Genomic DNA, 27,921 nt, shown 5'->3' with positions numbered 1-27,921 from the left:
ACCCTATTGCCTTGCAAAATAAAACAATAAACAAGAACCCTAGGACCAGGGTCTTTACCTGATTACCTGAGCAGGTAATTAGACCTACTTGCTTCTAGTCTAACCCTCACAGCTGTCTCCCTGGATTGTGAAGATCTGGCCTGATCACCACTTCTGTGGATTCTGTAAAAATAACTATAGAAGACCTAGGAATCAAAGTTTTTATGGCTCAGGTCCTTGATACTATCCAATGGATCAGTCTCAGAAAATATACAATTTAATCCAAAGTAATGACAGTAAAGAAGAGGCATCATCACCCACCTGCCCTCTATGGACCTTTCTATCAGACAGGTCAATATCTTGCTACTGGACCTATATGAGTGAAGGGGAGAATGAAGTTGGTGACTTCGCACAATCTTTCCTCACATAAAAATTCAATTCATGTGCATGCCATTAGCATCACCTCCCTGATGTTATAGTCCTCAAGAAATAAAGATGAACAACAACAAAAATTAGAATAAGCATCTTGGGAGCTGTGACTGTCTTCTCTGTTTATATTTTCAGTAAGTTAGTTTTGCATATCTTAAAAGTGCTTAATATAGACTTTTCTTTTCCAGGCCTTTCTTTGCTACCTTTGTTTTACCTTCTGCATATGTTTAGCCCTTTGATGTCAGTATAAGAATCCTTAGCTCTAAGTGTCAGCAGCCTTTTCCCTATTACTCTCCAATCAAAGAATCATAGAAATCTCAGAACTGTAAGGACCTCATCCATTCAAACTCTAAGTAATCCCCTCCAAAAAACAACCCTAACAAATAGACAACCAGCCACTACTTGAAGCTCTTCAGTAATGGAGAGCTCACTATTAACCAAAGAAGTTCACACTGCACTTTGGAACCACAGTGATTATTAGTTAACTATCCTTCGATGTTCCTAGGAATTCTAGAGTCATCTAGGCCAACTTACCCTCCACTCTTTAAAGCAGGTAGTAACTGCCTTCTCTTATATTTAACATGTTTTCCCTTTATCAATTCTTGAATTTTTAAAATGATTATTGTTTTTATTTTGAGTTCCAAATTCTCCTTCAGTCCTTTCCCCACTCATTGGGAAGGTAAGCAATATGGCATCAATTACTCATGTAAAAAAGTCATGTGAAGTATTTACATATTAGCCATATTGCTTTTTTAAAAAGGCAAAATAATGAAAAAAGTATACTGCAATCTGCTTCAGAGGTCATCAGTTCTCTTTCTGGAGTTGGATAGTATTTTTTAATCATGAGTCTCTTGGATCATTTATTAATTAGAGTAGCTAGGTCTTTGTTGAGATTATCTTTATAATACCGCTGTTACTGAATACAATGATATCTTGGTTCGGCTTACTTCATCAATTCATATATGTCTATACAGGTTTTTTTGAAACCATCCTGTTTGCCATTTCTTATAGCACAGTAGTACTTTATCACAGTCATATCACACCATTTGGTCAGCCATTCCCTGACTGATGGGCATCCCCTGGATTTCTAAATGTTTGTCACCACAAAAAGAGCTACAATAAATATTTTTGTACATTTAAGTCATTTTCCTTTTTCTAATCTCTTTGGGATACAAATCCAAGCAATGCTATCACCTTCTCTTAGGAAGGTGAGGGGCTGTCCCATTTTCAAATGTTTGAGAAAGAAAATTAAACTCTCTTAGGATGCCTTCCTAGGTTTAACCCTCGTGGCTACAGGGAAATCTGCAGGTTTTTCTCCTCCCCTCGAAGCCATTTCATTCCGAAGAAAGAGACCGGCAAGCAAAGAAAGTCCAGTCAAGGATAAGGTTGTTCAGGATGCGGGAGAGGCGATGGAGCGGTGGTCAAGGTCCCCGGCTCCTAAGAGATGCTCGGGTGACGTCCGAATAGGCGGTTCCCCCTTCACAGCCCAGGCTGGGCGGGGACGTGATGCCCAGGCAGGGGCCGGGCCTGCGGCGGAGAGGCGGGGCCGGCGCGCGGTCGGGCCAGTCCAGGGCTGGGGCCAGCTCGGGGAGGGGCGGGATCAGAATGGGCCTGGGCCAGTCCGGGGCTGGAGCCGGGGGGCGGGGCGGTACGGGGGTGGGGCAGTCCGGGGGGAGGTGGGGCCAGCAGGGGGGCGGGGCTGCGGCCTAACCGAGCTGGGTCCGGCTCGGCCTCCGCTGTCGGCGCTGCTCGGAGCCGCAGGGGCCGCGGCTGCAGCACGGGCCATGGTGGGCATCCCGGGAGCGGCCGCCTTCCAGTGTAAGCGGGGCTGGGGCTGGGAGCACGCGGCCCTAAGGCCGGCGGGAGGCGGCGGCGGCGTGTGTGTCCATCTGGGGCTCCGGGGTGGGGGCGGCGTTGCCAGCACGCTGGCTCCCGGGGCCCCGGCGGCCGGGGCTGGGCCGCAGGCGGGGGTGCCCGTCCCTGACCCGAGGGGGAGCGGGAAACGGAGCGGTGAACCGAGATCCAGAGAGGGGAGCGAGTTGCCCAAGGTCACCCAGCCGGAGCCTAAGGTAGAGGCCAGCCCGCACGCCCCGGCCTCCCCCAGGTGTCCCGAGGCCAGCCCAGGCGCCTCTCCGGGGCCCGCCTCCTTGGCTCCCGGGACCGAGTCCCGGAGCAAAGCGTTTCCCGCTACTTGCACACTGGGGTGCACTCGGGCGTCCAGGAGGCCCCGTGTGGGGGGCCGTGTTTCCAAGCGCGCACAGAGTGCTTGTCTTTGTGAAGGGCAGATACCCTCCCTTCCTCTGACGCCCCAGCCAGCCGGGGGACCCTTCCCGGGGAGACTTCAGAGGAAGATGGAAAACTCACCTTTTGACAGAGGCTTAGTGGAGCCCCGGACCCAAAACAGTTCAGGCAAAGTCCTGCTTCGCCCTCTCCTGACAGATGCTTGTTAACTCTGGCCTCCAGAGCCCCGTACCCTGCTGCCCAGCTCCCCGCTTTGTTCCGTGTCTAGCCTCTCTCTTAGAGAGACAAACCTTTTCCTAATCAACTCCTATTTACTCTTGGGCTGTTTCCAAAAAGTTGCAACCTGGCACCTGAGCTGACTGAGAAAGGGCAAGGTGGGGGAGGGAGCTCGGACAATGAAACCCGCTCAAGTGCTAACTTCCTACCTGAGCTTCTCCTGAGCCTGAGCCCTGGTTGACCTTCTCTAGACAGGACCACCCACAGAGTTGGGTTGCCTCTTGATTCTTTGCATGTGGTGGTGGTGGTGGTGGTGGTGGTGGTGGAAAAGGCTCCATATTGGGGAATAGGTGAATCAGGTTATTGAAAACCTACTGTGTACCAGCCCACTGCTACCCTAAGAAAAGTAAAAGAGCCTCAGTTCTCCTGGAATTCAAAGTCTAAAGGATAGATTTAAAGCTAATTCAGGGGCGGCTAGGTGGCGTAGTGGATAAAGCACCGGCCCTGGAGTCAGGAGTACCTGGGTTCAAATCCGACACTTAATAATTACCTAGCCGTGTGGCCTTGGGCAAGCCACTTAACCCTGTTTGCCTTGCAAAAAAACGTAAAAAAAGAAAAAGCTAATCCAACTCTCTCCTTTTACAGATAGTGAGACTGAGGTCCCGAGGAATTTCCTGAGCTCTTTCCCTGGTACAGAGCTAAGTTTAAATCTTTCCTTTGGTGGCTTATGTGACTTTGAAATAGCTTCCCTTCGAAGACTCAGTTTCCCCACCTGCAGAATGAGGGGTTGGATTTGATGAGCTTCTCAGGGTTCCTTTCAGTCTCTCCAAGTAATGAAACAGGATCTACTTTGAAGATACAGCTCCTCAGGCAGTTGGGGGAAGGGAATGAGCTCAAGTGAATGAATTCCGGAAGTTTCTTTGGGCTGAAAGGATAGGGCCAACCTAGGTGTTTGTTTATTTATTTGGGAGTGGAACTCTTCAAACAGGAATTTTGAATTGGAACATTTTGGATTTTTTTTTCCAAAAAAGACTTTTGAACATGCAGTTTCAAAGATGGAAGAAACCTTGGAATAATAATCACAGTCGTTAGTTTTGTTGAGAAGGGTTCTCTTTATAAATAAAAATCTGGAAGGAGTCTGAGAAAAAAAAAATTTAAGACCAGTACAGTAGCTTTCTTATATTTTGGTGCCTAAATAATCATTCAGAACATCTTGCAGGCAAAGAGTTTGACTTTTTGTCCATCAAAAGTTGTCCATTGATTTTGGGGGAAAGGAGGTCTCCTTTTTTATAGTTTCATCTGTGTGGGAATCTTTCTGTGTGGGCTTTGTCTCTTTAGAGGAAGATTGATTTCTACCACTGAGAAAGTTGCAGGAAGCAATGAGAAATTAAATGACTTGCCCTTGGTTCCTCAGCCAGAATCGATCCCAGGCAGAATTTGAACCCAGGTCTTCCTGACTACAAGGCCTATCCTTTCTTCACCAAAACATGCTGCCTCTCAGTTTTGCTCAACTTGTTGCTGTCAGACCTCAATGTTTTAACATCAGATAGATTTATAACATAAACTACACGTGACTTTTAAAGGCTATTTTCAGTTTTAAAACATTGGTAGATTCTCAACAAGCATTTATTAAGCATAAATCTCAGGGAAGTGAATAAATCATAGTCTCTGCCTTCAAGAAGTTTATCTTGAAACTAAGGCTATAATGAGTATGCAGAAAAGTTTGATACTTAGTAAAGAATAGGATTAGATTACAAAATCAGACAGAATGCTCTAGGAAAATCTGAGAAAGGAAGAAAATACTCTTAGCTAGGGTGGGGAGAAGAGGTGAGGAAAGGAAAGGAAGATGCCAGGGGAAAATTTCATGGAGAAGGCTGCACCTGAGCCTAGCTAGGAAGGAAAAGAAGTACATCAGAAGGCAGAGCTGTAGAAGGAAATATCTGTAGCTATAGATGTGTGAGTCTATCTGTTTATCCATATATAAACATATATTAATGTACTGAGGCAGGGAAGGGCAGACTGATGAGTTTCCAACTAGTCTAGTTGAACAGGAATATCATATAATGAATGAAAAGATTTAGAATAAAATGTGACTGAAAAGTTAACTAGAAAAAAACAGGTTGAATTTGTATTTTTAATGGCTAGGCCATGAGAGGCCACTGAAAATTTTTGAGCAGAATAAAAACATTATCAGATTTTCACATTAGGAAAATTATTTTGTCAGTTGTGTAGCAGACTGGAAACAAGAAGATCCTCAAGAAAGCTACTATAGTGATCCAGTCAAGAGATATTAAGTGAGTTTAAAAAAGAGGAAACCACATGAATTGTCGGGAGACCAAGGCTAAGTAACTCATAGGCTGTGAAGGGGTGAGAGAGAGAAGAGAGAGAGAGGGTTTTCTCAGCCCAGGTGACTGGGAGGATAGTACCACCAATTGAAATAGCAAAATTAGGAGAAGAGGAATGTGTAAGAAAAGATTATGAATTACAGAATGGAATGGAGGAGTATGAAAAGCCATGGACATTCAGGTGTAGATACAGCATGAGGTCTGTCAGGACTTGGAACATAATTAGAACATGAAGCTTAGAATATTACTGGTAAAAAAGACTTTTGGGGGCGGCTAGGTGGCACAATGGATAAAGCACCAGCCCTGGAGTCAGGAGTACCTGGGTTCAAATCTGGTCTCAGACACTTAATAATTACCTAGCTGTGTGGCCTTGGGCAAGCCACTTAACCCCATTTGCCTTGCAAAAACCTAAAAAAATAAAAAAAAATAAAAAATAAACTTTTGAACATGCAATTTCAAAGATGGAAGAAACTTTGGAATAATAATCAGTCATTTGTTCAGTCCTGTTCAACTCTTCATGACCTCATTTGAAGTTCTCTTGGCAAAGATAGTAAAGCTGTTTGCCATTTCCTTCCCCATCTCATTTAACAGAAGAGGAAACGGAGGCAAAACAGGTTAGGTAACTTGCCCAGGGTCACACAGCTAGTAAGTGTCTGAGGCCAGATGTGAACCCAAGAAGACAAATCTTTCTGACATCAGACCCAGCATTCTATTAGACTACCTAGCTTTCTCCATTAGCCTAGGATTTGGTAGTGACTCATAGGCTTGTGAGTATCTGAAAGGGCCAGTTGCCTTCAGTTATCACCTGGGGGGAGGATTAAAGGCAGTGAAGAAAAAGAAAATGTCAGAATGTCACTGGCACTGATGATGGCCCATTCTGGTGACATTGCTCTAATAATAATCAGAATTTATAAGGTGTTTTACCAATATTGTTCTGCTTTTCTTTATAATAATGGGAAGTAGGTACTCTTATTATACTCATTTCACCAAAAGAAAAACTGATGTAGACAGTAGTTAAGTGACTTGCCAAGGCACATACGTATTTAAGGTGCAAATAGAATATCAACTTTAAGAGAATTTAGAATGTATTTGTGGAACCTAGACTGATAAAAATGGAAAGTATCTTAGAATAGGGCAAATAAATAATCTGACCTGAGAGAGAGCTTTAAGGGCTATCCAGTGCAACTTCTTTATTTTGCAGATTGGCCTGGAGAGTGGTGCAGGGCCTTCCCACCTGTCCTCAGCATGTTAGCAGCAGAGCCAAGATTAGCAGCAGCTCTCGGGATTCCAAGTTGGGGAATACCCCTAGTCTGCCACCTCTCTGGACAGCAGAATGCATAAACCAGGTCACCTTCCAAGCAAATGGAAAAAGCATTTAGAAAGACAAATGAGGACACTAGGTACCCAAACTAGACCGGAGGAGCTCTACCCCCTCCTTAAAAAAAAAAAGATGGGAAGACCCAATTTAGTAATTTAGAAATAGCTCTCTGTAGCAGCACTTTCAGCCTTTTGGTAATGACTAATAACAGTTAACATTTAAAGGTTTGTGAAAACTTTACAGGATATCCCATGTGCCTAAGTGTGGTTTTAAACTTTAATAACTTAAACTTAAATAACTTAAAACTTTACTAAAGCTATGAGATACCCTTAAGAACATTGTTTAGTCCACTCTCATTCTTATTTTACTGATGAGGAAATTGAGGCTGAGAAAGTTTTAAGTGATGTCGATCATGGTCATCTAGTTGGTAAGTATATAGATTATCTAGAGCTGAAAGAAATAATTACCTAGCTGTGATTCTTTCCTAAGAGATTTAAACCCAAATCTTTCTGGTTCCAAATGTATTCTTCTATTCACTATACTCTGCTGTCTTCTATAAAAGTGGACATTGACTATTTTAAAGTTTATATGAGAAGGAGTGATGTGAAGGAATTCACTTACTCTTTCATGGCATATAGATTAGTCTCCTAAAAATTTTCATTATCCTAAATGAACCCAATAAAAATGGATTTTCATAGAAATGAAAGTGGAAATGTTGATATTCAATTATCCACAGGTCTTTTATCATAGAAACATAGCCAGAGACCTCAAAGAGATTTTGGATCTAGTCCAACTTTGGCATTTTATAGATCAATTAGTAAATAGTTACTAAATGCCTACTATTCTCCAGTCACTGCCCTAAACTTAACTGGGGATACAAAAAAAGACAAAAAACATCAAGTGGAACAAGAAAATTAGGAGGAGAGAAATGTTTAAGAAGATCATGAATTACAGTTTGGAAGGGAGGAGTATGAATTGCCCTGGCCTTTCTGATGTAGATACAGCATATTGACTGTCAGTTCTGAAAGCAATCTTGGAACATAAAGCTTAAAATATTACTGGTAAAAAGGACTTTAGAACATACAATTTCAATTATGAAGTTCTCAAAGAACTTAAAAACTAATGGAGGAGACCATATGCAAATCAATATGTACAAAGCAAATTTTTATATCTTTTCTTTCATAAACCAAGGATAAATAGGAAATAATGAACAGAAGGAAGGCATTGAAATTAAGAAGGGCCAGGAAAGCTTCCTGGATGGGGGTGGGAGGTGGGGGGGGGGGGGGTGGAATATTAGTTGGAACTTGGAACTTGGAAGCCAGGGAGGTCAGTCAGTAGTCAGAGTAGTCAAAGCTGGAGCAGGAGAACATTCCAGGGGACAGTCAGAGAGTGGCCCAATCCAGACCTGGAGTGTCTTGTTCATGGAACAGCCAAGAGTCAGTGTCATTGGAATAAAGAGTACCGATAAGAAAGCTGAGACCCAGAATGCAAAGCAATGAGTAGGGTCACAGGATTATTTATACCGATTATTTTTTTTTTAGGTTGTTGCAAAGCAGTGGGGTTAAGTGACTTGCCCAAGGCCACACAGCTAGGTAATTATTAAAGTGTCTGAGACCAGATTTGGACCCAGGTACTCCTGACTCCAGGGCAGGTGCTTTATTCACTGCGCCACCTAGCTGCCCCTACACCATATATCTTTAATGAAGGGGAAAGGAAGCATCTTCAATGACTTAAAATTCAATGAATACTTGTTCAATGCCACAAATAGTTAAGTCCTTAGTTACTATATCTGCAACATCCTCTTTGATACCTAAGATACAAAAGCTAAAATGAAATGACTCCTGTCCTCAAGGATTGTATATTTTCTTAGGATTTGTGCTCAGATCTAGGGGAGGGACAAAGATAACAATGACCTACCTGACTTCTCTTCCTAAGTAACTTAAGACTGTGCTTTCCCTCTGATGATTATCTACAGTTTACATAGTTGTTTAAATATTGTCTCTCCCCTTAGACTGAGCTCTTTAGTAGCAAGGAATGTCTTTTCCCCTCTTTTTGTGTCCTCAGTAGGTTTTATTAACTTACTGAAGTAATATTTGGGAATGGGTAACAGTCCAGTTTGTTGGGAATATGAAAAGGCTAGAGAGGTCTGTTTAGGTCTGAGCTAGATGGGAGGATGGATGAACTTAGAAGTGGATTAATATTTGACTCCCAAATTTTTTGAATCCTGGACTCCTTTGGCAGTCTGGTGAAGTGTATGAACTTTGACAGAATCATATTTTAAAATAATTGATAGACATGCCAGATTTCAATTAGAGGTTAGGGAAATAAAGATGTAAAATATTTCCCATCCCTGAAATTTCTACACTGACTCCTTGGTCCTGATTAAGAACCCCTGTCCTACAGAGTCATTGGAGCTTATTCAGTGATATAATCCTATTTCACTTTTAGGGAGGTCCCTTTGGTAGCTGTGTAAAGGATGTATTGGAGTGGGGAGAAACTTGAAGCAGGGAGACCAAATGAGAAAGTCATTTACAACACTAAGCTGAGGTGAGGAGATAGAGCTTGGGTGATGCCTGTGTAAAGAATTAACAAGATGAGGGATGGTATGAAAAAAGAAACAAGAATGGGCAACTGATTGAGTTGAAAATGTGGAGGTGAGGTTGCAAATGTACCATTTGCAGGATGACAGGAAGGATAGTCACCTCAGCTAAAATGGGAAGTTTGGAAAGAGGAAGATTTGGGGGAAAAGATAATGGAAAAATGAGATTAGTGATGTAGATTGCAATCCATTCAAATCTCCGAAGCCAGTGCCACTTACTGAGTCCCATTGAAAACCCAAAGTGGGAAGATGGGGAGGGTTTGACTCAGCCCCCAGTAGAGCACAGAACCAGTCAAGGATTTTTTTTTGGGGGGGGGAATATATATATATATATATATATATATATTGAGAGAGAGAGAGAGAGAGAGAGAGAGAGAGAGAGAGAGAGAGTGTGTTTGAACTACCCTGAGGAGACCCACCCTAGGGCCAAGGTGGAGAGTTTGGATGCCTCTCCAGGAAGGGGGTGGAATGCAGGAGTGTTAGGTGGTTGAGGATGAACAGGTGATGTGGTTGGATTATAGATGAGCCCATTATCCTACCCTTTTATTGACTGATCCCTCCTTGAGATCATGTCATGTCCCCTGCCTCCAGTTTAGACAACTCTGCTGTAAGATATGAGCAGCCTTTGGAAGTTTCTGTAGAGGGAAATGATTGGGGTCAGAATGGGGCATTAAGAAGGTTTTGGAGGCTGTGTGAAAACTGGGAAAGGAAAACCCAGGATCAAAAGGCAAAAGCAGACTGGGAGAACCAGAAAGGACCTTGGAGGCCATCTAGTTCAATTCCTTCATTTTACAGATGAGGAAACATTTACAGATGAGGTTAAACAATCTGTCAGATTCTTTGACCCTAGATGTTATGCTCTTTCCACTGAACTACACCCAGTCCTGCTGGGTTGGTGAGAAGCTGGGATTGAAGAGACCTAGAGGAGGATTGTGTCAATAGAATAGGCAGGATCATTTGAAGCTTCATTTATGACCAAGTCTTATTGAAATTTACCTTTCTGGGGTAGCTAGGTGGTGCAGTGGATAGAGCACCAGCCCTGGAGTCAGGAGTACCTGGGTTCAAATCTGGTCTCAGACACTTAATAATTACCTAGCTGTATGGCCTTGGGTAAGCCACTTAACCCCATTGCCTTGCAAAAAAAAAAAAAGAAAAAAAGAAATTTACATTTCCCCACTGCCCTGTTTCTGTATGTTCTGGGAATGCAGAATCATAATTGGACAAGGAGCAAATCATAATTGGGAAGACAGACGACAACACACACACACACACACACACACACACACACACACACAACACGTACGCCTTTGGAATTATTCATCTTCCCAGTGTCTGGCTATTTTTAGGGGAAATGAGGCTCCTTTGACCCACACTGTTTGCATGTAACGTATACTTCTCCAGGCAGCATGAATTCAGTGGCTCATTTTGGGCAGTAAAATATTCAGTGTTGCAGTGTCCAAGCCTGGATTTGGTGTTTGGTATATTTGTGATTATACTGGCCTTGCTTCAGAGACACTTAATCTCCTGGGCTTCTGCCCTTTAACTCAGCAGATTAGGGCTCTCCCTGCACTCAGAATGCCAAGGGCCTCCCGTCTTGGATTGAAGTCACACGTGGGGATGGTAGCTCTACTCTGGGTTCCATTATAGAAAAGTATACCCCACCCCACCCCTCCAGGTCAGCTGTCTTTCAAGTATGTGCCTTTTAACACAAGGAGGGCTAGCTGGTTGACGGAGTGGGTGGCTCCAAGCTTGGGGATCTCTGGTATCCTACTTAGTAGAAAAAGAATTGAAAGAGCATTGTCTCCCAGCTGGGGATCAGCCTTGGACACCATTACACATGATGATGATGATAATAAGGATTTTGTTTATACACAGGGTTTGACAGTTTATTCTTTTATGGGGGGGGAGAAACTGAGACAGGGGTGGAAGTGATTTTTTTCAAGGTTACCAGTAGGAGTGGCAGACCAAACCAGATCTCCTTCTGCCCTGATAAAGCTTTTCCCCACACATTGTTCCCCAGAGCATTTCTCATGGCTTCATTGAAATGGTCACAGCAGATCAAATTATCCTCTCCCTCTGTGTAAATTTGATGGATGATAGGATATTTCAGATGTGATAACCTCCAATGAGGTTACTCTTCAGAATATAAGAAAAAAGAAAAGGGTCCCTATTTGGCTTTAGTGTATATTTAAATAGCATTTTGTTTATTTAATAAAAAGGAAAAAAGGAAGGGCAGGTCTAGCTGAAAAGAGAGAGAAAGAAAGGAAAGAAGTTTGCAAATATCCAAGAGATAAGAAGCTGAGGCAGTACTCAGGAAGCAAATGGTCAGGGATTTTTAAGCTGAAGTCCTCTGGAGTCTGTAGATAGTTTTCAGGAAGTCCATGAGCTTAGATGGGGGAAAAATTACATCTCTATTTTCATTACAATTGGGTTCCTTTGTGATCCTAAATATTTAATTTTAGGTAGTTAAAAACATCCTAAGAAAGGGTCTGTAGGCTTCCTCCTTCCCTTCCCTTCCCCTCTCCTCTTCTCACTTCTCCTTTCTGAGTTTTTCTTTCCTTTTTCCTTTTCTTTCCTTTTTAAAATAAACAAAATGCCATCTAAATTTGGCATGTAGTGACCAAGAAAAGCAATCTTTTCTCAGTAGGGAAAATTACTTGGGAAACCCAATTAAGATTGGAATTTTGCTAGATAAATATAGAATCTAAGGTGTTAAGGGAGATGCCTAGGGAGGCAGAGCGGGTCAGCTCTTTTAGAGTTCTCTGGCTACAAGCCAGTCTCCCTTCCCAACCTTATCTTTTGTTTCCAGTCAGTCAACACTCCCTCTCCCCCTCATGCCAGAGTTCTGCTGTTGTACTTTGACCATCGTGTCTTTTGGACTATTCTGCCCCTCTTTGCCTTCCCAACTGATAATAATGTTTTGACAGCTCTTTAAATTTTACAAAGTGCTTTGATGTATATTATCTCATTTTATCCTCACCACAAGTCAGCAGGTAGGTTAATGAAAGATGATAGATGAGGAAACTGAGACTTCAGGTACTTTAAATAGTCCTTCATCTGTAAGTGAAGTCAAATGTAAGTTTAGAGCTGGAAAGAGCTTTAGTCTAAACTCTTCATTGTGCAGATGAAAAAACAGACATATATTCTAAAAACTTGGAGTGACTTTTTCCAAGGTCACAAGGATCTGATCTACCCCTAAATGGTAGAGTCATGAGTCCAACTCAGACCCTCTGACTACAAATCCAAAAACTTTTCCCTTATCTACCAAGAGCTGAAGTTCAGGTTTCTACTAACTCTCCACTACATCTTTTAAAGCTTTTCTCAGATGCTGTGCCCAGCTCATATCCCCCCACAATTAGTGATGACTTCATGTAACTCTGGGTTTAGTTGGTTTTTGTTTTGATAGAAGATTTCTTAGCACTATTCCTAAATCTCTTAGGAAAAAAAGTTCTTAAGAAACTTCACATACATTTCTATTCCTCCAGACATTAAAAAAGTAAACTTTCTACACCAGTGTGTCTACTAAGAACAGCTCTTTGAAAGTAAAGCCCCATTACCCCCAGCTTAACAACCCTTCCTGATATTGTAGGGTTTATACTGGAGGATTTAGGAATCTACTCCTCCACCTCCCACATACACCTCCAAGTGATTCCTCTTGATCTGTCTTAGTATTGTGGTGTTAAATTTACATTACATAAGGCTCTCTAAAGTAGCTTGAAGGTGTTTCTTTTGCTTTAGGGGGCTTCCTGTCTGATTATTAGCAATACAAAGGCCTTACTCATTCTTCTATATTTGCCCTTTTCTGCTGGGGTTAAAAAAAAAACAACATGCTTCCATTCTCCAAAATTCATTCCCTTCCTGATAGTTTTAAGACCCAGAGAGTTGAGGAAATGAACTTGGAGTCTTAAAACCTGCCTCTTAAGAGATGCTGTTGGGTGTCACATTCTATCAGTCACTAGTTTGTTTTTTTTTTAACTTTCTTGAATCTTATTTTTTTCTGAAATAAATCTAAGCAACAATTTTATCATCATTTTAAATTTTGAATTCCAAATTCTTTCCCCTCTTCCTCTTTTTACTTTGAGAAGGCAAACAATTTGATATAAACTATACATGAGCAGTCATGCAAAACAATTCTATTTTAGCCATGTTGCAAAAGAGAACAAACAAAACTTCAAGAATAATAAAGTAAAAAAGTATAGTTCAATCTGCATTCAGATTCCATGCATTATCTTAGATCTTTGTATTTCTGAGAATAATTAAGTCATTCATAGTTGATCAGCACAATATGGCTTTTACTGTGTGCAATCTTTTCCTGGTTCTGTTCACTTCACTTTGTATCATTTCTTGTAAATCTTCCCAAGTTTTTCTGAAAGCATCCTGCTCATCATTTCTTAAAGCACAATAGCATTATTATAATCATATACCATAGCTTGTTCAGCCATTCTCCAAAATATGAACATCCCCTCCCCTCAGCAACTCCAATGACACCTTATCCTTCTTACTACAGTCACCCCTAGAAGGGATTCTAAATGGGGATCAAACTGAGTTGCCCATCTCTTGGTTAATTTACAAGTCTCTCTCTGGGTCACCATGTGCTTCTACCGAATGCATGCAGAAAGACCTCTGCAGCTCTTTTCCTAGGCTGTAATACTGTGTTTATGAGTACCATTTGTAAGGCCGCAGGAAAGGCTTTCCTATATAAAGCTAGTCTGTATCAGGAGCTTGGGCTAGAGTCTTCAAGCTGTAGGGCCTTGATCTGAACGAGGTGTTATTCCCATATCAAACATTTTGAGAGAACAGGTGAAGACCTTGCTTCCATTAGCAAGCACCACTCTAAAGGGGTTGGATTGGGGCTGCAGAAGAATTCAATCAGGAAATGCACCAAGAAAGCTCCAGCAAGAAGACCCTAATTATCTTGGTTTCCTGAAGCCAGAAATCAGTGCAGGTGCTGCATCAGCTTGAATGGAAAGGAGTCCTTCTGTAGCTCTCTTTAGTGTTTTTCACAGAATAATTATTTCTGTTATGTATAGAGCTTCTCTAGATCAGTCTAAATAAGACATTACTTCCTCAGAAAAGCATCTCTTCCTCCAATCCTCACACCCATTAATATTTCTTGAAGTGAATTTACATCCAAGGCAGAGAGGTCTAGGCTTTGCTTCTCTGCCTATGTAGTCTTTATGTACAATTATAACAATTTATTATTTTTTTTCTAGTTTCCCAATCCTAAATTTAGAAAGTTGGAAAGAAGGGCTTCTAGATGCAGTAGTGAAATGAAGGCCTTGATAGCAAGGAGGGAGAAAAACAATTACAGGCAGACCAAGCCAGTTTGTTCAGGCTGCTTCAGCAGTCTCTGAAGCTTTTCTTTGACTAGGACAGTCACTGATGTTCATAATCATTCCCTGTTCTTAGAGAAAAAGCATGAATGATGTTCAGTGTCTCCAGTAGGAAGTCGGGGACATATGTGAAACATTGAGGTTTCCATCCAAAAAGGTCAGTCTTTGGTTAAAAAAATCAAAAACAAAACAAAGAATGTAGGGGGAAAAAACCAAACCTTGTTGTTTCAAAGGAGTAAATGTCAATACTTTGGAAAAATTCATCATCACTTGTACATGATTTTCTGATTTGGGTGGGGGGGAAGAATGAGAACATTATTTGGGGAAAAGAAAGCATTTGAGGGGATCTGAAATGTCTGTGTTGGAGAGTAACCCTTCCATCCCCAAATGCTTTTTCCTTTGTAGGGAAGGGGAGGAACAAATCTAAGCCAGGACCATATAATTGAGAAGCAGACTGCCTCAGGGGAGCCTAGGAATGTGCAAGTGGAGGTGGAGCTGAAGGTTTTTAAGTTTCTGCCTTTTCCCAGGAGCATCTCTTATTCTTAAGACCTGGGTAAGAATGAGCAGCTTCAAGTTAGTGACGTATTGTGTTTGCCTTCAGCTCTTTATACCTTGTGTTCTATAACATCATAAGGTAGAGTTTTTCTTTTCTCTCTTTTTTTTTTGGAGGAGGTATTTGAGAGGGAAGAGTGGGTTCAAGTTCCACAGTTTAGAATTTGTTGACTTATTTAAACAGTCAGAATTTATTAAAGGTCTGACTTTGGGGATCATAGATTTCAAGTTAGAACAGAATTCTGAAACCATCTCATCTAATGTTCTTATTTTATAGGTGAGGGAAACTGAGGCTCAGAGAGATTAAAGTAATTTGTCCAAGATTAACATAATAAGAGGTAGAGGTGGGATTTGAACCCAGATCCTCTTACTCTTTACATCACTGACCTTTGTACCATATCACACTGACTTCCCATATAAAGTTAAAAATGAAAAGGTCCAGGGCAGCTAGGTGGTGCAGTAGATGGAGCTCCAGCCCTGAAGCCAGGAGGACCTGAGTTCAAATTTGGCCTCAGACACTTAACCCCACTGCCTTGCAAAAAGAACCCCCTCCCCCAAATGAAAAAGTCCCAGACTGAAAATTGTACTATTTTATAACTTGAATTCTTGGATTGATTGTACCATCATTTGATCCTGTACAAATTTATTAGAAAACCTGTGAAAAAAATTTCATGCCTTTTATTTTAATATCACATTTATTTCCAAATTCATTCCTTTCTTCCTCTCCCTAGTCATCCCTCATAATAAAAATTTTTTAAAAAGTGAACAAAAGCAGTTTGACAAATGGGATATACGATATTCAATATTAGTAGCCCCCCAAATACCCAATGAAGGGAAGGAGATGCATTTTATTGTTTGCATATTAATTTTTAATAGCTGCTAATGAGTATGTGACTAGATATTATGGTCAACTTCTTGAATCAAATGTGTATTTAATCAGAAAAAGTGAGACAAAAAAACAGGAGTTTAAAATTTTTATTCTTTAAGAGAAGATGGAAGAAGCTGGTTTAATTGATGAATTGTTTACCATACTGATACAAGTATGAGTTTTGGGGATGACATTTGTAGGGCTGCTAAGTAGCTAACTGAGCATTCCCAGGCCCTATCAAGGTACTGTGATAACTCTGTGTTGCCCTAAATTTCATGATTAAAAGTACCAATATAATAACTCTAGTTTGAAAACTTCTGTCCAGTAATGAACACAACTTTTTTTCCCATATTTTAAAAATTTTTTTCCTAATAACAACCCTGAGAAGTAGCTAGCAGTTTTTTTTCCTTTTCTATATGCTACACCACCCCACTCCCTGCATTTTTCCAAACCCAGTGCTCTTCTACTTTTCCTGGAATTTTCTAATACAATATATTGTTCATGAGCCCCATCTGGTATACTTCCTATTGATTGTTTATTGGCCAGTCCACATTAATTGGCTTTTAGAAATAGGTATTTACTAAGGAATAATGAGTAGTAAGAACAAGTTGGTACAAAACATTACTCCCAAATTGGGGCAGATTGTCTTAACATGTAAATTTCCTGGAGTGACTGGGCTCAAACTTAGCACATGTGGTCAAAAGTGTAACTTGGTGTTTCTGGTTATTGAAAATTCTTTTCTCCCTCTGTGGAATCCTCATGAAATTCGAGAATCTGTGTCTTGTAGAGTCCTCTTTTGAGGTGTCTAGTTTGACCTTAGCTTTAGTGTGTTTCTCAGCCCCTTAAATTGCTAACACTGGCATCAGCCACTGTTGTTCCAGGGACATTACTACCAAAAAGTTCGTCTCTTTCCAAGTTCCTGAAAATATCCATTGGGGGATGGGGAGAAATTCAATCTTCCCACTCTGTACATAGAATCATTCTCTTGAACGTTACTAGATTGGCTTGTTGCTGTAATCTCCTGGTGGAAGTGCTGGAATGCTCATTTATATTTAAAAGGAAAGTGAGCAAAAGTAATTTGGCAAATTCAAACCCAGAAGCATGTGATTCTTTAATTTTAATACCATTATCAGTTTTCATTCAATTATCCAAGTACCTTGTGCCTTCCAAATTTATGAGGAACTTCTTTATTCCTAATTCACACTTTAGATTGTGTGCTTTAAGATACCCAACCCATGTATTAAGTGGAAATACTCATCCAAACATACATACAAAGAAGCTCTCTCTCAGGTGGATTTGCTCAGAGTTCCACTGATAGTAAGGTACTGTTAAGTCTTCTCTAACACCAAGCTCCTCCCTCTTAACTGAACAATGTTCCATTGTTCTTAGATCTCCTTAACCAAAAGCATGGCCATAGCAGGGTCATTTCTTGGTGATTCCAACTCTTCTTTCTAGCATACGTTTAGCATTTAACATTTAAGTTATCTCATTTGCTTCTCACAATAACAGTGGAAGGTAGGTACCATTATTATTCTCATTTTACAGAGAGGGAAACTGAGTCATACAGGTTAAGTGACTTATAACTAGTGTCTTGAGGCCAGATTTGAGTCTTCTTGATTCCTTCTCCCAAATCAAACAGAGATGCCCCAGCAATAGGGTGTTAATGAACAAACTATGATGCTAATAATTGCTAGAATACTTTCCTTAAGAGGTCCCTAGTGTAGCTTATTATTATCTCCATTTCACAGATGAGGAAACTGCAAGCCCCAGATGCTAAATGGACTTCTAGTTGGTTAGAAGCTGGGCCTGAACCCAGGGTTTGACTCCCAGGTCAAATTCACATTGTACTACTCCAGATATGCCAAGTTATCTGAAGTATGAAGAACACTGCTTCAGTTCAGGCTAGCAACCCTCCTTTGGGCCAGCAGTCCCTAGAATTTGAAGAAGAAACTTTGGTTGGCTCTCAACCAAGTTTGCCCTTGATTCATGAGTCATGTCATACTAGAAACTTTGAAGGGCAGATTGGCACCAGGGGCCAGGAACCTGAGCATAAGGGATTGACCTGGGTTTTGATTGGCATCTGGGGAACATCAGATACATCTTTCTTCCATCATTTATTCATCATTCATTTATTAAATGTCTTGGTGCTGAACATTGTTTAGGTGCTGTGGAGGGGACATGGATAAGAAATGAAACCTGCCTTGAATTATCTCCCTCTACTTCTTGGCTTCTTTGGTTTCCTTCAAGTCCAAGCTAAATTGCCATCTTCTACAAGAAGCTCCCTCCCCTTTATATTAGTCCTTTTCCTCTATGGATTATTTTCAATTTATCCTATTTACAATTTGTTTTAACAGAGTTGTTTTTTCAGGGTGTCTCCATTAGATTGGGAGCTTCCAGAGGGCAGGGACCAATGTGAGAGTTTTTGTTTTTGCCTCTTTTTATAGTATCCTCAATGCTTATCAGAGAAACAGGTACATAGTAGGTACCTAATAAGTGCTTGTTGACATTATATACTTGACTTAACAAGAAACCACTGAAGCTTCTTGAGTGGTGACTTTGTCAAACCTATGCTTTAGGAATATCCATTTGGTAGTTATGTGTAGGCTGGTGGATGAAACAAGTCTCCCCTTTGGAAGGGGAAGAAGTCCAGGGCAGGAGCTCACACTCTAATAACTGGCCTGCATTGATTTAATCAAGAGTTCTTACCCTTTTTTGTGGAGTGGAGCCCTTCTTTAATAATAAGAATAGAAGGAACTGTTAAATGTCAGATGTTAGTGAAATACAATTATCCCTTCCACATCTGGGGGCTAGGGATGCAGTACCCACTCTACCAGCCCCCAACAATCTGGAAAATCTGCAAAACATTTTTGGGCCTCCTTTCTTACCAAAGAAGAAATATGAATTATTAGGGCAATAAAAGATAAAAAAAAGTTGATGTCATACAGTACCATCCACATATTTTATGCATTTCTCAATTTTCTAAACTTTCTGTCTTATGCTGGCCTATATGTATTGTCTGCAGCTTCCACAAAACTCCAAAATTCCCATTTAATTTCTTACGCAAATCCACAATGAAAGCCAAGATGTGAAAAGGATAACTGTAGACATATATTTTTTCCCATTTAAGTTCATGGACCCTAAATTAAGAACCCCTGACCAGTATGATTCCAGATTTCTCTAGCTGGAACTGATAACCTTTTAAAAAAGATGTTATTGGTTATGTTTTATTATTATCTGCCTTCACTTCCTCCTCATCCCCCTCCCCAGCAGACAACTCCATGAAATAGTGTAAAAAAGAAGAAGGGAAAGGAATGAAGTGATCAACCTTAACACTCTGAACATTTGACCAACATCCCTGGTTGCAAATAAGACTTGGGCTGCTACAACAATAAGTGGCCAGTGAGAAACCCAATCTTTAAGTGCAGGGCAAACTACCTGCCCTTTTTCATCTAATTTGTCCTTCCCCTACTTCTTTTTCTAAACATGTTGTGGAAGATTGTGTTTTCCCTGCCTCTAGGCTAAGGGTTCAGTCTGCTTTTAATTTTTTTTTTCCAACTCTATGAGCTCATGCTGTTTGAAAGTCTTGCTGAACTGATGTGAACTATTTCTCCAGCCTGGGTTTGGTGGCCACACCCCCTACTTCCTCTTCTATTCCTAGTATAATTTTACAGCCTTTCTTCTCTCCAGTACCTAGATAGGGATGCAGAATTACAAAAACCTTCTGGTCTTTGCACCCTACCCAGATTCTTCACCATCCCATCTCCCTAAATGAAGTTCTTGTGCTTGGCTCTTGACACTAGAAGAGAGGCAGTTACTTTTATTTGAGGATGTGAGTTAAGAAGCTGGGGTGACCCGGAAAAGAGGGAGTCGAGTAGTAAGGGGTGGAGTTGGGGGACTGCCTAGCCAGCCTAACAATGGGGGACACCCGCCCTCCTGTCTCTTCTGCCCTCCCATATTTCCCCTTCTTGTCCTAGGTTTAAAGGGGTTGGAGGGTTTTCTGCCCTACCTAATTGCTTTCCTGGTGTGTCTCTAGAAAATGCAAAAAAGATGATAAAGCCATTTAACTAGTACCATTCTCTGTAAGGCTTTTTCTTTTACAAAGAGGCCTTTGAAAATTTCCATCTTCAGATTTATCTAAAATTGAATTTTGCCTAGAAAAGAAAGCAAAACTTTTCAGCAGTACACCTCTGTCCAGCAAGGAGGTAGGTAAACACGATAAGCAGAAAAAAATTGTTTATCTGTTTGTTTGGGGGTTTGTATAAATCTATGTTTTGTTCCTTTATTTTATCCTTTTAAAAAATATGATAATACTTTTTTGTTTTGTGCTTCATTTGCTTCCCAAGTTGGATTTGATGGTCTTTTGACTGTTTTTTTTTTTTTTTTTGGCTTGGGTGTTAGGTTTTATGTTTATTGTTTGAGTTAATGTAGATTTCCCCATTTAAAAAGTGTTCATATATTTTTCTTTGAGAAATAAGACATCTCTTTTTAAAAAAAATTACTATGGGGGAAAAACAAATTAATTACTGATTTTTTTTATTTTGACAGAACAGATGTTTTCCAAATTTTTGTTTTATTCTTTTCAAAATCTCTTACTTATACTGCTCTGAAGGATTGTTATGGAACTTAAGATGTCTGTAGAAATCTGAGATTTCAGAATCATTTGCCTTGAATATGGATGCCATCAAACATATGCCAGGAATTTCAAATGTTGCAATGCCCATTTTGCAAACATTGAGTATCTCCTGGCTGAAGAATACAATGCTAAGCAGTAAATATACAAAGACATTCTCTGACCTGTCAGCCAGGATGTGTCCAGAGCAGGAGCCTGAACCTCTATCTACTAAGCCATATTATTTCTCAGTTGCATTTAGGAATAAGCATGACTGTGTAGATGGATGGATAGATAGATGATTTGTGGATAAATAGATGCATATATGCTCTGTATGTTCATACCCTTTATATTGGATATACTCCATATCAAAGATAACTAGATATTGCCATCAAGAGAACACTGGCCCTGGAGTCAGCATTGACCCTGGAATCAAGAAGACGACCTGAATTTAATTCCAAGCTCAACAGCTACCTATGTGACCCTGGGCAAGTCACTTAATTATTTTGTCTCAGTTTCTTTATCTGTAAAATGGGTATAATAATTTTACCTGCCTCCTAGGTTTACAATATTTAAGTGAAATAATATTTGCAATTTTGTTGTTGTTTAATCAGTTTCGGTTGTGTTCATCTCTTTGTGGCTTCAGTTTCTTGGCCAAGATACTAGAGTGGTTTGCTATTTCCTTCTCTAGCTCATTTTACAAATGAGGAAACAGAGGCAAACAGGATTAAATGACTTGCCACTTAAGGGGCCATGCAGCTAATACAAGTCTGAGACCATATTTGAACTCAGGAGTCTTCCTGACTCCAGGCTCAGCATTCTATCCACTGAGCCACCTAGGTCTCCATATTTGTACATTTATTAAAAACATATATACCCAAGTGTCCACTCATTGACATATCTGTATGTGTAAAATGCACACACACACACACACACACACACACACACACTGGTTTGTGACTTTGGACAAGACCTTTAATCTCAGTGCTTTAGGCAACTTTGGCTAGAAATTGCTGAGGTGTTAGTCTAGCCATTATTCTAAATATATGCATATTTCATTAGTATAGGGGTTGTCTTGGTGACAGTGATTACAAATTGGTACTTGCATTGCAAATTATAGTTTTAGAGAGTTGACAGGAGCCCTGAGATTAAATGACTTGGTCTGGGTTATATGGCCAGTTTTTTTGGTGGACTTGAACCCAGTTGTTTCTAACTTCCTTTAAGAACAATTCCATCTGTTATGTCAGGCTGTCCCTTCTCCCTTATTTTCTCCAATCATTTACTATTTCTTTTCTGCTGCTCTTCTTTCTTTCTTGTAATTTATGATAAACTGGCTGCCCATGAAGAGATTTGCAAGTTTGGGGCAAATATGTTTTATGCTGGGCTTTGTTAGAAATACTCCATGTTGGGGTGGCTAGGTGGCACAGTGGATAGAGCACTGGCCCTGGAGTCAGGAGTACCTGAGTTCAAATCCAACCTCAGATACTTAATAATTACCTAGCTGTGTGGCCTTGGACAAACCACTTCACCCCATTGCCTTGCAAAAAAAAAGAAAAAAGAAATACTCCATGCTTAGGTGAAGTCCAACATTCCTATTTTTAAGACATACCCAAAATATAAGTTTTTATTATCAAATACTAACTTAAATTAATTTTTTTATTACTACATTGTTTTGATCACCTTCATTTCCAAATACATCCCTCTTCTTTCTCCTCTTCAGTGAGCCATTTTGTGTAGCAAAAATTAAAAAAGAAAGAGGGAAACACCCAGACTGATTCAGCATCAGGGAGTCTTGATAGTGTTTTTCTTGTTTGTTCTGTTTTTATGAGGCAATGGGGTTAAGTGACTTAATTGGGTCACACAGTGTTAAGTGACTGAAACTGGATTTGAACTCAGGTCTTCCTGACTCCCAAGGCCAGTGCTTTATCCACCACCTAAAGGTCCCTCTGATATTATTTGCATAGACCTTTACCTCTGCCATGAAGAGAGGAAAGTGTATTTTCTCAGTTCTTCTCGAAAGCAAATCTTTGTTCATTGTAGAGATGTGGTATTCCGTTTTGAGTTTTACTTCTCTACATAAATATTGTTGAAGTCTTTCACCAATTTCCTCCTTCCTTCCTCTTTTCACTGCAGATAAGTGTCTGAGGATGGATTTGAACTGAGGTCCTCCCAACTTCAGAGCCAGGGTTCTTCTATCCACTCTGCCATCCTACTGTCCTTGCACAGATTTTTAGAAAACAAGAAGCTTTCCAAATTTTTTTTTTGTTTTGTTTTTTTTCCAAAATATCTTACTTTATACTGCTCTGAAGGATAGTAATGGAACTTAAGATGTCTGTAGAAGTCTGAGATTTGGCAGATGGTACATCTCTGTCCTCTATAGGAAGAGCCTTGTGCAGATTATTATAGTGGACGAAAGGCTAGATTTGGAACCAAAGGTTTTGGGTGAATCCCAGCCCTGCCTCATATCTATGTGTTATGTGACTGTGGGCGAGGTACTTCCCCCACCTTTGGATCTTTCTCCTGTGACCTTCCTGCAAATTTAAGTTCCTGTAGCCATCTGAGGCCATGAAGTATAACTTTACTGACCTCTGTGTCCTTTCCACTTCTAAATCTATGACTGGTTTTCAGTGATCAGAATTAGTTTGATTTTCAGTAAATTGTTTTTTAATCGATTGAATTACCAACTTTTCCCACATAGTAAGCATCTTTAAGTCAATTCAGTCACGACTAATTCTTTGTTACCCCTTTGGGGTTTTCTTTGCAAAGCTACTGGAGTGGTTTGCCATTTCCTTCTCATTTTACAGATGAGTAAACTGAGATACACAGGGTTAAGTGATATCTAATAAGAGTGAGGCTAGATTTGAACTCAGGAAAATGAGTTTCCTGACTTTAAGCCTGGTATGCTATCTACTGTGCCACCAACAGCCCTTTGTAGACTTTACAGTATAACTTTTGTGACTTCTAAGTCCTTTATACTTCTAAATGTTTGATTTTATGGCATTCAAAGATCAGAATGAGTATGATTTTCAATAACTTGTTTTTTAAGTGATTGAGTTACCAACTTTTTACAGCGACTGGCACATAGTAGGTACTTAGTAACAGCAACAACAACAGCAATACCAGGTACATAGTAATCAATATGTGCTTATTGATTTAAAAAAGAAGAGTTCGGTTGTAACACCAAATTCCAGAGGGTAGCCATAATCAAGACTGAATCATATTTATAAAAATAAATAAGAAAGTGGATTTTTCTTTGTGACAGGTTGGTTTAAATTTCCCTTACTTTCAGGTATAGATATAATCCTGAGGTCTTCTATCTTGATTAGACTACCTTTGGAGGCTTTTATTCAGTTCTGGAGGTACATTTTAGGAGATATAGATAAATTGGAGCATGCCAATTAAATATGGATTAAATAGGAGGACAGCCAGGATGGTTAGGAAACACAAAACCAAACCACACAAATATATGCCTTTGAAAGGACTGAATAGGGGGTACTGTCCCCTCCTCATCCTTGCCCATAATTGTTGTCTTATCAAGTATTTAAAGGACTTTGTGTGACATAGGCTTGTTTTCTTGGGGACAGAACAGAAATGTGTGACATTTGGCAGATAAGAACTTTGAGCTTCAGTGTCCTCATCTATAAAATGAGGTCAGATTAACTAGATGGTCTCAGGTCCCTTACATCTTGAATTCAAGGATCCTAAGAATAGAATAACTTCCCAAGGACCAAAGTTATCCAAAGTGATGTAAGCTGTTACATCTGGAGGTGAAATCAGGGGTTCCTCTCTGCTTGAGACTTTCCAACAAAAGTTTGAATGACCACTTGTCCTGGTGCTTTGTAGAAGAGATCTTCATGGGCAGTTCCTGGATGGATGGTAGGTCTCCTTCCTCCAGCTCTGAGCTCCTCAGATTAAAGTGTCAATGGTTTGGCCCCAGCTTTTGCCCACAGCCGCAGCCGCCTGCCTGAGTGCCCAGTAGGTAATTTATGGTGTGAGAGCTTGGCCATGTGCTGAGCTGCAGGCTTGCTCTAAGGAAGGCCTCTTTGTGCACAGGCTCATTTGCCAGACCCTGTTTACATAAGGGCTCTCTGTGAGGTAGGGGAAAACAGACAGACAGTCAGCCTGAGAGTCTGCTTTACATACCAATTAATCCTAGAACATGCCAGACTGACTCAGACACCACAAGATCACAGGGAAAAGGAGGTTACGGGTTTTATTAAATCTATCCTGAATAGAGTGACATTTATTTTTAGAAATATTAGTGGGGGTGGGTATGTGTATAGAGAATTATATGTACCAGATAGAAGCAGTTTTTTTTTCCTTAATAGCTCCTTGCACCTAGAAGGCAGCTTAGCCCGCCTTAGTGTAAAGATCAGTGGAGTCAGAAGAACTGGGTTCTAATCCCACCCCTCCCCTTAAAGGGAGTTGGTTAATTTACTTGGGCTTTGGTTTCCTCAAGATTAAAAATGAGAGGACTGGATCCCTTCCAGCACCCTATTTATGATCCATGAATGTTAGGAATCAGGCAAACCTTAATCGATAACCCTTCTGTACAGCCTGGGTAATTGAGGTTCAGAGTAGAACAATGGACATATTCATGGTCATGCAGGGAGGTCACACTGGAGCCAGGATTCCTACTTGCCTCTCTTGGGTCTAGCCCAGGGTGTATGTTTGCCATATTGCTGGCATGTTCCAAGAGCTTGAGTTTATCTTACTTTATAACATGGTTAACCACTCATTTGAGTTACTGATCAAATCATATAATCTTGTGCCATTTGTAAACTGGGAATAAACCTCATTCCTCTTCTCTTCTCACATAGCTGCTGTGGGGACAGATTCACAATATTTAATGTTTGTGATGATTAGTTAGTAACAATAATAGTTAACATTTATATAGCACCTAATGTAGGCAAGAAATTGTGCTAAGTACTTCATGATTATCATCTCATTTGGCTCTCACAACAAACCTGGGAGGTCAGTGATATATTCAATTTACAGATGAGGAAACCAAGGCAAACATATTAAGTGACTTCTCAGGATCACATGACTAACAAGTATTGGGGTCCTCCTGACTCCAGGTCAAGGATTCTATTCACTGTACCACTGAGTGTTTATCTGTGCCATTTTGGTGCAGTGTTGGTAAAACATATATACTATGAACCAGGTACTGTGCAGTAGAATGAGAAAAATGATGCAGTTCTGCCCTTGAAAAGCTTGAATTCAACTCTTTACCTTGCAGTGCTGAGTTGGATAAAACAGAGGACACTGGATTTGAAATCAGGAAACAGGGCTTCTAACCTTGGAATTTCCCTTCCCTAGGAGAGGGTAATTTAGTGCTACGTGATCTCCAAGTACTCTTAATTCTAAATATCCATGTGTGGATAGGAAGGGAAGGGATAGAGAAGTTGTTTTGGGTAGAGGTGGGGAAGACTGAAGTTCCTAAGCAAAAGCAGCCTTGTTCACCAGAATATGTAATCAACATATCTTTGTTCTGAGAAATAAGGCCTGTATGAATCAAGGAATTAAAGTTAAATTTAAAACCAACTGGTACAGTGCTGAAGAAGTTGAATAATTTTAGATTTTATTCATCCTTGGCTCTGTTTTTGCCAAAATATTGGTAAATCCATATCTTGCTATTAGGGATATCATCATAGGAACATTTCATAAATAGTTTCCTTTGAACTGAAAAAAAGCTTTAGAGATTATCCAGTCAAGACTTTCCATTTTATAGATAAGGAAATTGAATCCTAAGAGATCAAATATCTTGCCCATGGTCATACAGATAATAAATTGTACCAAGAGATTTGAACCCAAGTTTTTTTGTTTTTGTTTTTGTTTTTTAGGTTTTTGCAAGGCAAACAGGGTTAAGTGGCTTGCCCAAGGCCACATAGCTAGGTAATTATCAAGTGTCTGAGACCGGATTTGAACCCAGGTATCCTGACTCCAGGGCCGGTGCTTTGTCCACTATGCCACCTAGCCGTCCCTGAACCCAAGTTTTTTGACTCACCTCACAGTGAAGTTTGAGATCTCCCTTTCCAAAAAAGGGTATGACCTTTACTACTTCCAAGTGAGCATTAGAGAAGCAGCATGAATTCATGAATTCAAGGACCTCAGAAGTTGACCTCTGCCTTAGCAGTGGATATAGAACTGGGGCTTGGAGTCAGAAGGACTTGAATTCAAATTTGGCCTCAGACATTTGCTTGGTATGAGACCCTGGGTAAGTCATTTAACTTGTTTTCCTCAATTGTAAAATGAGAATGATAATATCACTCACCTCCTTAGGTTGTTGTGAGGATTAAATGAGAAAATAATTGTAAAATGTTTATTGCCCTGCCTGCCACAAAGCAGAGGCTATTTAAATACTTACTCCTTTCTTTCCTTCTCTCTAATATCCCTAATATATTTGGTCAATCTGGCTCCTGAGAAATAGTTTTTATCTGTGTGGCTGATTTTATAAATGCCACAGAAATCCAGTATTGATGATATTGATCACTTTAGGGGTGATCAACCTTTGAAGAGATCGTACCTTCCCTTCTTCCTCTTGGAGATAGTTTTCCAAAAGTTCTGCATGATGTCAGATGGTAGAGGTGGTTGACTTACCCCAACTTTCTCAGAAAGTTCAAGGTTTTTGCTGGAAGGGGAAGTCTTTTGCTCTTCCGGGTGCTTCTTGTTACTTGGGGGCTGTGAGAGCTGATGCTGTGCCATCTGCCTGATGATCAAAAAAAAAAATAAGAATAAAAGATACATAAAGTTCTGTTGTTAGAAAATGCTCCCTTTTGTGGGTTGTTGAGGGGAAAAGGAGGATTTGAAGGGATGACACCCTCCCCCCCATGGTCAGAGAGTGCTTCTAATGTCAATTCTCATTATTTCAGAACTAGAGATCTTTTTAGAGATAGACAGCTGGCCATCAATGCAGATAGACATAAGTTCCAATGATTGTAGTTTTAACATTTGATGTTAAAGATAGTGTGTGTCAAATTCCTCAGCATTTGGTATTTAGCATTTTTCTCAGAAGCAAAGGGGAGAAAAAGGATGAATCAATTGGTCTAGATGGACCTTTTCAGGTAGGCAACATTGCACTTATATCATGGCCAGAACTCGAGGTATTCCTTTGGTAATGAGGAAGGAAATGGCAAGTGAAATTCTTTGTCCCCTGCTGAGCTCATTTGTCTTAGTTAAGGAAAGTATGAACTCATAATCTGAGCAAGTAACAACTCAGCATGTAAAGAATTCACGATGTCCTAGACAGAGCAGTAGACTTGCAGACATGCATGCTATTTAGCTCTCTAGCACTAACATAGCTGGGCAAGTCATTTAATTTAGGAACCTCTGTTTCTTTTTCTTTTAAATGGGTAATCTCTGACATATCCACCTTACAAGATCATTGAGAAGATCTAGTGAGATCAAGCTCTTGAAACTACTTTAGGAACCT

The 27,921-nt window shown here is 40.3% G+C and overlaps 1 protein-coding gene across 5 annotated transcripts in view; it reads left to right on the top strand.

Annotated features, from left to right (window-relative positions):
* The first annotated feature begins 2,134 nt into the window (after positions 1–2,134).
* CBFA2T2 (CBFA2/RUNX1 partner transcriptional co-repressor 2) overlaps positions 2,135–27,921 on the top strand; it is a 166,439-nt gene continuing 140,652 nt past the window's right edge. For 2 of the 5 annotated variants that reach the window (XM_074212165.1, XM_074212159.1), the window contains exon 1: positions 7,820–15,013. Coding sequence is in view for 1 of the 5 variants with exons in the window: in XM_074212158.1 (XP_074068259.1) it covers positions 2,193–2,226 (34 nt within the window). In the remaining 4 variants the exon portion in view is untranslated. Of the gene's footprint in view, positions 2,227–7,819; positions 15,014–27,921 lie in introns of those variants that run through there. The other 3 variants (XM_074212161.1, XM_074212158.1, XM_074212160.1) reach the window with 3 other exon arrangements.

Source organism: Macrotis lagotis, chromosome 1 (assembly GCF_037893015.1).
Source record: "Macrotis lagotis isolate mMagLag1 chromosome 1, bilby.v1.9.chrom.fasta, whole genome shotgun sequence".
NCBI classification, from domain to species: Eukaryota; Metazoa; Chordata; class Mammalia; order Peramelemorphia; family Peramelidae; genus Macrotis; species Macrotis lagotis.
The sequence above is the reverse complement of the archived record's forward strand: the minus strand, read 5'-3'. Positions and strand labels throughout refer to the sequence as shown.